The following is a 10,286-nucleotide window of genomic DNA, read 5'->3' as shown; positions in this document are numbered from 1 at the left end:
AATTTGGGCAAGGATGGTAGTTATGGCCTTCTTTCCTCTCTATCTTGCTAAAGTCTCTTTCAGTGGAATATATGGCTGGCAACAGTACCCTGGCAATAATTTCTGTAATGACCACTGCTGGATACATGGTTTTGAAGGCACATCTAGCCAGGATGTGTGAAGGGTATCTTAACGGTGTCCCTCACTGCAGTAAAGTCTTAGCAGCTTTTGGTAGTAGGTTACCTTACTGACTCCAATGCTCAGCCATGCAGACCCTAAGGGGGTCATTTATTAAGACCAGCATTTTAGACGCTGAAGCTAACTTCACGCCATGTACTCTTTTTTAGACCTGGCATGAGCAGGGAAAAGTCACAGATTGCCGCAAAAATAACCTTTGAGCCGCGATTTGCGAAAGATATACGCCAGAAAGTTCTCTAGTTCTCTCCTTTGTCTTTCTCCTTTTCTCCTTCTGTATATCATGCAGAGATCTGTTAGTCTCTGTAGCTTTCTGCGCCTGAGAAGAAGGAGCACAGGGCCTCGAAATAAATAATATGTGGCAACATTTTTCCAAATACACATGGAGATCCAGGACAATCACAAGTTAAATCTCTTTTTTTCTTTTATTAAACATACCAAACTTGTCATAAATATATTATATAGCTTCTCATGTGAAACATATAAACCTGAATACAAGTGTTCTGCCACAATTCATCCTGTTCAGGATCACCTGCATTTTCATGCGTTCCTTACATGCACTGGGCCGGCGGCCTCCCAGGTGTCCATCATACTGCACCTGCCACAAGCTTCCTAACTGAGTTGGGGGTGGATCCTGTATCCCCACCTAATCTCATGCAAGGACTGAGCCATTCTGGGATGCGCGTCCCCACCTATCCCTTGGTTGAACTTGATGGACCTATGTCTTTTTTCAACCGTATTAACTATGTAACTATGATTGTTAACCCTGGCTGTGCCATACATACATGGCTTTATGGCAATTGGCCTCCACCTTATAGGGGATTTTGTCTTCACCTGGATCAGCACACATGTATAGGTTGGACTTGATGGACCTGTGTCTTTTTCAATGTTATCTACTATACAACAATATACATATTGGGGCAAATGTATTATCCTTCCTACAAGTAGGGTTACAGATTTTCATCGCATTGCAATATACACAGCCTTGAAAAAGTATTCATACCGCCTGAGCTTTTTTTTTACATTTTTTAACGTTACGCACAAACTTAAATGTATTGTAATTAGGTGACTTCTGAAGGTAATTGGTCACACTGGATTTTATTTAGGGGTATCAGGGGCTGACTACAAATGCTAGCCAGACTTTTCAGATTTTGATTTATTAAAATTTTTTAAAACCATGTATCATTTTCTTTTCACTTCACACGTACCTTGTGTTGGTCTATCACATAACATCCCAAAAAAAATTATAGGTATGAGAGGGACACTATTGATCCATGACTCCTATTGTGTATGCCTTCCTAAGAAGCACAGCTGTAATACCAATGACTCCGGGTACAGCCACACAGTCAGGTTTCTGCATGCAGTGTTGGAGTAAATTCAAAAAAGAGGAGAATTCGTATCTGTCCTTTATTTCTTCTTTCCTTTTATGATCCACTCCTGATTTTGGTTTCCAAAACTGCATCAGGAAACCTGACTGTGTGGCCGAACTCTACGTTTCCACCTTGAATGATTGTATTTCTTGTAAATGCAGCATATAACGTATATGCATGAGCGTCTGAGAAGCTTCGGTGCTGCAGCAATGTGTGATATTAAGAACAGACATTGTTTCCTGGAATCTAAAGGCAAAACCAGGATTGAAGCCTGTAATACACAGCAACAGGAGATGGGGGTAATTGAAGGGGGTTCCCATCATCCCCAGCCACAGTCTAACAATTCGACCACAGCAGTACAGCTGTACTTTAATTCCCCCATAAGTCTTTGCAGAGGAATCTCTTCCGGATCTCGGCTTGTTTGGGAAGGTTCATTCAACTCCTTGCCAGGGACAGAGCAGGTCTCTGAACGGATGCTGGGAGGGCCTGTAATACAAAGAAAGACTACTGTCTGATCAGTAAAAAGTCTAGGACGTGTCCTCCAATCAGACAGGTGGGTACATGGTAGTCTTTGTTCTCCGTCTCCCCAGATAGATGAATGCATGATCTATGAAGAACCTTTCTGTCCACATGTCTGCAGTGATATCTGTGCTTGCTGTGCACTGTAGCATATCAGAACGTAAGGTACAAATGTATTTACATTCCACGCGTTATGTGTCTAAATATCGGAGCTGCAAAATGGTTTAAAATGTATTCAGGGATTTCTTAAATATGAGCTTTCTTATAAATCGTAATAATTTTGCTGCAGTGGATTTGCATGCGGTAGATACCCAGTGTTTTACAATTTTAAGAGGTTTAAGAAAAGTTATCCTCACACTGTGAAAAGCTCACGGCATAAATTGACCTGGGGTGCGAATTTCAAAACCATAGCATGTAAATTTATCTTGTTGATTCCTACCGCAGTTTTCACCCCTTGCAATGTAGGGGGTGAAACCCATAGCAAATGCGCAGCAAAATCTGAGATACTCCACAGTGGATTTCCGCTATACAATCGTGACAAAATCAAATGTGATGACAAGAAGAGTTAAAGTAGTAGATATATAACATATCTTTAGGGCAGATATCTTAAAACTCATTTACTTACTGGTACTATAAAACAAGAATAGGCCTTCACTTGATAAAAGGTGGAAAACCCCTTTAAAAAGAGGGCTAAATCAGTTTTAAATGCCTAAAGATATAGGGAGGGGGGTTCTGACACCCCTCACACCCACTGATTGCTGCAAAAATAAAAGGTGGTCGGAAAACTTCTTTCATGTATAATTTGCTGTAAAAGGGAAATGACGGTGCTGAAATCTTGCATCCTTTCAATGTACACTGTGTCTGCAGGAGTCCCAGGCAGAGAGGAGTCCACCTTGCTGGTCATGTGTAGCTTTGAACCCACATCACAACTAGAGTTGCTTTTTTGTCATGTGACTGACTGAAGTAGAGCGGACTCCTCTATGCCTGGAACTCCTACAAGTAGAATTTATAGTTGCAGGACAGATCTTAGGGTTTTGATCTCCACCCAGCATTTTACATGGTAAATATAGTTCACCCTTCGTATTACCTAAAGGTCTTGTAGGCACCACTGTTTATTACTTTGGGGAAAAAATGTGTCTAGCCAGAAATGCCAAGATAATCCAGTGCACTGGACCAATTCAGGGTTGCATAGTCTAAACAACTTCAAAGAAATAAGACAATCATAAAACTTTACTAAAATGAGTTGAAATAACAGATAAATAGGTATCAAAAACAAATTTCTCAAAAATTGCCTGGGGAGTACCACAGGAGCAAGTAGGTCAGATGATCAGTAAGAGTGGGGCATCCAAATCAAAGATGGTGAGAAGAGTATAGATTCATTTTTTGTCACATAAGGTCAGGTGATTCATATTTGGAAAGACAAGGAGAGCTGAAGGTGTATTTCATTTTGTACTTCACTTCTACTTCACTTATATCACCCTAAAACGTCATCCTTGTACTATCCTTTTGCAGAGACCCCGCCCTCATATTAATAGCCCTGCTGATTGTCTCTATAAAACCCTAAAAATGCCCTACACCTATAGAGGTCCAAGAACCCCAACAAATAAGCTCAAATAGGTTTCTGCTGGCATCTAGAACCGCTTCATCAGTGGGCGGCAAAGTTTGGACAAGGTTCTTCATTAGAGGTGTATGTCCAGAAGTAGAAAAGGAGCCGTATCCTGTTAAGGTGCCTAAAGGTGAAGCGACATCCTGGTCATCTGACCAAGGTTGGTGAGTCCACGTTAATCATGGTATCTATTTTGCTCTGTGTCACTATGCCATGTGCATACATACATGCTTTCAGTTAGTGTAACCCCGCTGCTTTGTCTCCCTAGGGGGCTGCCTTTGGTACTCCACAGGTCATTTTTGGGAAATTTGTTTTGATACCTATGTATGGGATATTTTAACTGAATATACTTAAGGTTAAACTTTGTGACCAGCTTATCTTTGTGAAGTTGAAAAAAATATATGACCTGTCATCTTTAAGGCTGTGTTCACATTTGCATCGTCCTACATCTCAAATATCAGACAAAAACGTGAGACATAGTCTCATTATTGGTTATCTCATCATAGATATAGCTAGATTTCTTTGTACACTCAAAATCCCCCCCGTCCTCCAAAACAGGTGGCACTGCGAACACCTCAAAATGTAATTTAAATTAGATACTAATTAGGTGCAATGGCAATGCCACAAAAAGTTTAAATAGCTTGAACGAATAAATCATGAACATTTGTGACCCATTTTAATTAAAGGGGTTGAATGTCCAGGTTTGGACAAGGGGTTTACAAGTGATTGGCTGCAGCAGCCATGTGTTGTTGATGTGACATCACTGCTGCAGTCAGGTAAATAACTCTCGACTGAAAGAACCAGAGAGGTGATGAGAGCTTTGCCAGCTAAATACTTATCAGTTCTTTATTGCAGGTTGATCCTGAGGGTTGTCTGGTTTTCTCCAGAAGTTGGACAACCACATTTATAACCAATATTCATTTTTACAAAGAAAATATTTATGTTCATTGTATTGTTCTTGCCATCAATTTTGGCAAAATTGTCCTGCAGTACGCATCCTGGCCACCATGAACAGAGTGCTCCCCTGTATTTTCCAAGTTGACTTTGGGTCTCCTCCCTGCCAATTTAGGTGCAATTGTAGCACATACTATAGTGTCCCTAGCCTAGTTTCTCAGTTGCACAGCTGTGCAGGGCAGTAGCTATAGAGGTTGCAGAGATAACAGTGCCTGAGAGGGCTGAAAGGTCACCCTACCACATGAAGAAGACATCATTATCATAACTGGCATAGGGTAGCTCTAGGACCTTGTTATGAATTTTGAATAAGTGCACAGTAGATTCAAGTTACAAATCTAAATAAGTGCAGAATGAAAGTCTAAAATTAATTCAGATATGTATTTAAAGGGAACCTGTCACCTGGATTTTGGGTATAGGGCTGAGGACATGGGCTGCTAGATCGGCGTTAGCACATCTGCCAAATCCAGTCCCCATAGTTCTCTGTGCTTATATTGTGTCCAAAAAAGATTTTATATATGTAAATGAACCTTAGATGAGTCCTGTCTCCTCCATGCTTTAGAGATGAGTCCAGCGTTCTCTGACTCAGCCCAGCCACGCCCACTGTGAAGGAGCTCAGCACCACCTTGCATCCTCCGAATCTGCTCCTTGCTCCCCGATGTCACAAAGCTAAAGCGCTGCAATTTTGCGATGCCAGTTTGTTCCCTGAGGCTGATGCCAGCACAGGGAAGGAACACTATGCCGACACTGCGCATGCGCTAGCTCGCACATCGCGAGATTACGGTGCTCTAGCTTTGTGATGTCGGGGAGCAAGGAGGAGATTCGGAGTATACGGGGCGATGCTGGGCTCCTTTACAGTGGGTGTGGTTTGGCTCCAGAAACGTTAGTAGCCTCATTTACATATATATAAAATCTGTTTTTGACACAATAAAAGCACAGAGAGCTATGGGGAATGGATATTGCGGATGCGCTAGCAGCGATCTAGCAGCCCATGTGCTCAGCTCAATACCTAAAATCCACATGACAGGTTCCCTTTAAAGTCAATAATCAGACTCTCACCAACCGTAGGGAATGCATACTCTTGTGCTCATTGTTACCCCCCGCTGAGTAATGAACTTTTGTATAGAAGAACAGTAGATGATAGTAGATAAGCATAATTCTGTCTTATAAAGATGGTTGTCAACTCCATAGAACCAGTGGTCTGACAAACTACATTAAATATCTTTACCTGCATTATGACCCATGAACCCAAGTGAATCCTATAACTCATAGTTACTTATTAGGATTCCCTATTACAACATCAGCCAACCTACATTACCAGGTTTGTATTCCAATTTCTAATGTGACTCTCAACCTACTATATATCACCTTATTTTGGCAATTCCTTACTTGAATTTCATTAATATTGTATGACTTATCTTGATTTTAGAAATGGATACTGTTAATCGGGTACAGACCTACAAGAAGAGACGGGACTCAACCTTAGCAGAAAAGGTGAAGATTCTAGAACTTCTACAACAACCTAAAGCATCTCAGTCATCAGTGGCTAGGAACATGGGACTTTCACAGTCAACAATTAGCAGAGTGATGAAAAAAAGAGAAGAAATCCTAGAACGCTGGAACCATAATGAGAACCCAGGTCGTAAACGTAATAGACCATTTAAACATGCCAAGGTCGATGAGGCTCTTCTAGAGTGGCTACTCTTTGCCAAGGCCAATAAACTGCCCATTTCTGGACCTATACTTATGAGACAGGCTGAAGCAATTGCAAAGGAAATTGGATGCCCACAGTTTAAACCATCAAATGGATGGTTATGGAGGTGGAAAGAAAGGTACCGACTTTTCTATAGGGCAGAAGTCTTACCAGGGGAGAGGAGGTTTGGGAGTGTAGGACAAGGTAAGTATGTGAAACTCCTACCCACACAGACGGTGAGAATGGAACTAAACAATGGAGCAGAAGAAAGAATTATTGGAAGTCAGTTCAGCTCTAGTGGACGGATTCAAGGAGAAAGGCATGGCCATATGATGTCAATGCTTTGTAGCCAAGCTAATCCTTTAGATGTTTTAAGTAGATCTGCATTACTTGCACGAATTGCTAAAGATTACCCTTTACAAGACATTTTCTGTGCCGTAGGGTCTCCATTTCATTTTAGAATATTGGAAAAGCAAGGGATGAATGCTGAGGCAAAGGAAACAGTCTGCATTTGGTTCTGCTGCAACATAAATGGGACAGAAAGACTTAAATTACTTGTTACTCACAACCTTCCTTCAAGATCTCTTGGAACTCATTGCCTTTCTCCAGTGTCCCTTAAAGCTAGTAATAATGGCCATATGACCGACAGTTTGCTCGTAGAGTGGCTTCTCAACTGGGATGCAAAACTTGATAGGCTAGAAAGAAAAATTCTTCTGGCCTTTACAGCACATAATACTGGACCAAAAGTGAAACTTAGAAATATCTCATTATGTATTTTTCCAAAAGAACATGTTTCATCCAATCATCGCTTTGGTGAAGAGCTGGTCAGCGAATTCAGTATTCTCTACAGAGAACTTCTTCTAGAGAGACTCCAAGAAGATACAACCATCGATGGAAAGACGGAGGTATCTCTGCTCCATAAAATGGGCGAGTTATCACTTGTGGAAGCTAGTTACACAATGAATAAAGCATGGCTAAGAGTAACACCTCATACTATAAAGTCCTGTTTTCAAAAACTGGAAGGGATCCGAATTCTTTGCTCTGCCACACATGATCCATCAGAGGCTCGATCCCATGAAGACATATCATTCCCCATTTTACAAGAACCCAACAGCAATTCTGAAAATTACACATCACTAACAACGGGTTGTGTCTCTTACCGAACACTCACAATTAAGGAAGAGAATGATGAAAGCCTTGGATTCGAAACCACATATAAAAAACCACCATATCCAAATGAAAAAGTAAAAGTTGACTTTTCATCCAACGAGGATCAGGCCTCATACAGTGGTTTAGAGTCATATCCAAAACTATCTGCCATCGACGAAATATCTACAGTTGTGGTTAAGTCTGAAGAATCAAGACCATGTGTGAGTGTTGAGGAAATCAGAGAAGCTTGTGATTTAATCCAGCGGTTTTTGTGCAATGAAAACCAAGATATGAGTATTTTCTGTGCGCTGCAAAGTCAGATCGAGAGATGTCTGGCTAATCCAACTATGACAAAATCTTGTAAATAATGGGTTGCCTATGATACTACTACATTATGTAATGGGACACAGGTGGCGTCTACTCTTCTTTTAAGCTCAGGCCTGGTGGACATTTGAGTCTATAATTTAGTGTAAAGAGTAAACTTTAAAAAATAAAATAAAAAACATAACTCTTAAAGTGGTCTGCATGGACTATACATAGAAAATATGTGGCAAGGCAAACAGGACACAGCAGGGCCTTCTTTTTTAAGCTGCAGCTTAACAATGTGTTTCATCCCCCCAAAAAAATAATTGGTGCCCTTTTCATTAGCATAGTAGTGTGGTACTTACTAAACAATAATTCTTCCTTAGAAGACCATCCACAAAATGTTGAGTATTTTTCCTATATGAGCCTAGATATTATCTCTATTGCAAGCTACTATTGCTATATACCTTGTATGGATGGATCACATACAGATCAAAAGTAGTTTTACTTAGATCCAGAGCAGATACCTTTTCACCTTAAAAGATCCTTCTATTATTACTATAACTAACCTGGTGTCCAGATGACAGCACCAGTCTGCTCCACGTACAGATTTATTTCAAAACAGAAAGACAGCTTCCTCCTCCACTCTGTGTTGGCACGTTACGTATTAATCCCCTAATAGAGCTTTAGGGGGCGGACTGTGTCTCAGTTCATTAGCTAAGCCAGTCACCCTCTCTGCCTTTTCATCAGACGTGAAGGAGAAGGGGTCTGGTTTAGCTAATGCACTGAGCAACACAGCCAGTCCCCTTCAAGCACATCACTCGTGTTACGCCAGTGATGTGCTTGAAGGGGACTGGCTGTGTTGCTCAGTGCATTAGCTAAACCAGACCCCTTCTCCTTCACATCTGATGAAAAGGCAGAGAGGGTGACTGCCTTAGCTAATGAACTGAGACACAGTCAGCCCCCTTAAAGCTCTATTAGGGGATTAAAACCCCTTTTCTTTGCCAAAGCGAATATAGAATTGGAACGAACCAGCATTGAAATTAGGACACCTGTAGAACAACACCTTTAAAGTAAATCTGTCACCATACCATGCTCTCTTGTTTAAGGAGAATTTTTCAGCTCCAAAAGATCCACCAAACTAGAGTAAGCAGTGTATAGTGTAAGTGTATAGTGTAAGTGATGATGTAAGTGAGTCTTGTTATGTAATTCTTATGTTAATACTTGCATTCTGATGCTGTTTTTCCATAAAATGCATTGAGACTCATTTTTGAGTCCTTTCCATTATGTGCATGAACACGGGAGTCCTCTTGATGCTTCTTACTGGTGGCTTGTCGGAGCAAAGTGTCAGAATGCATGTGAGTATAAGGATAAAAATTGCATAACAGGACTGAGCATCACTTACAATATACACCACTTACTCTAGTTTGGGTGGTGTTTCGGGGGCTGACAGATTTCCTTTAAGGGCTATATACTATAATGACAGAGTCACACTATTTAGCCATTTGGCTAATAGAAAACAGGGAATGTTTTAGACTTATAACTATGAGGGGAGATGCTCCTCTCATGAACACATGACTCATAACTATCCGCTGTATTCTTTGTTAGCTGCTAATAGTAGAGTAGACCTGTCCCCATAATATGCTGCCTTTATACACGGTGACAGACGCCCTTTAAAAAGTTTTCTCATTAATAAATCCACTTTCTGAATTAGAGTTGGTCCAAGGATCAGCTGATTGTCATGGATCTTACTTTAGAAACCCCAATGATCAATTGTAATCATCAGAAGAAGCTATGGTTCAACCTGTAATAAGCGGGTGGACTTTGTGACACATGGATGTACCATCATAGCCTTGAAAGTCCATTATTCAAAACCTCCATCAATTAGCTAGAGAAGATAGCTGCTACAAAGATAATCTCTCTATTGAGGAGAGACAGTATGTTAATTTCATTGGGCGCCATATAATCTCCATGTGGTAGCACTGCAGGGGAAATTAAAGGGGTTGTCTCAAGAAAAATATTGTACACTTTTCAAACCAACACATGGATCTGAATTCTTTTGTAATTGCATGCAATTAAAAATTTTGCATAGCCACTGAGTTATTCAATAAAATGTATCTGCATAGCGCCACCTGCAGTTTTTTTTTTCTTATTATTTTGACCTGCTCATTGAGATGGCCGCACATGCTCAGTTTCATCCTTTAACTGCCTCCTGAGCTGTGAAAGGGAGAGCTGAGACACGCCCCCTGAGCTGTGATAGGCAGAGCTGAGACACACACACCCTTAGCTGCAGCAGAAAAGACACTCCCCTTGAGCCGTCAGCTTGATGTAAATATAGCAGAGCAATGAATATGGAGATCTCTGGATCCATGTGAGGTACAGAGCTGGTTCCAGCTTTATTAGAGAGAGGTTGTCATGTACTATATAATGTCTGATTTTCATTTTTTACATTAGTCATGGAATAACCCCTTTAAGGACTTGCGGAGAGGTTACCCTGCAGATTACATCTGATTGAATGGGG

The 10,286-nt window shown here is 40.9% G+C and overlaps 1 protein-coding gene across 2 annotated transcripts; it reads left to right on the top strand.

The window, feature by feature from the left end:
* The first annotated feature begins 1,958 nt into the window (after window positions 1-1,958).
* LOC122941009 (tigger transposable element-derived protein 3-like) lies at window positions 1,959-8,483 on the top strand. Of its 2 annotated transcripts, none has more exons than XM_044297979.1 (2): window positions 1,959-2,097; window positions 6,050-8,483. In XM_044297979.1, exon 2 carries the CDS (start codon window positions 6,052-6,054, stop codon window positions 7,828-7,830), a length of 1,779 nt encoding a protein of 592 aa, XP_044153914.1. In that variant the 5' UTR covers window positions 1,959-2,097; window positions 6,050-6,051; the 3' UTR covers window positions 7,831-8,483. The 2 variants fall into 2 exon arrangements, with proteins under 2 accessions (XP_044153914.1, XP_044153915.1); XM_044297980.1 differs by lacking the exon at window positions 1,959-2,097 and adding an exon at window positions 3,604-3,829.
* The last annotated feature ends 1,803 nt before the right edge of the window (window positions 8,484-10,286 follow it).

This window comes from Bufo gargarizans, chromosome 6, assembly GCF_014858855.1.
Source record: "Bufo gargarizans isolate SCDJY-AF-19 chromosome 6, ASM1485885v1, whole genome shotgun sequence".
Lineage (NCBI taxonomy): Eukaryota > Metazoa > Chordata > Amphibia > Anura > Bufonidae > Bufo > Bufo gargarizans.
This window is presented reverse-complemented; position numbering and strand designations above follow the sequence as displayed.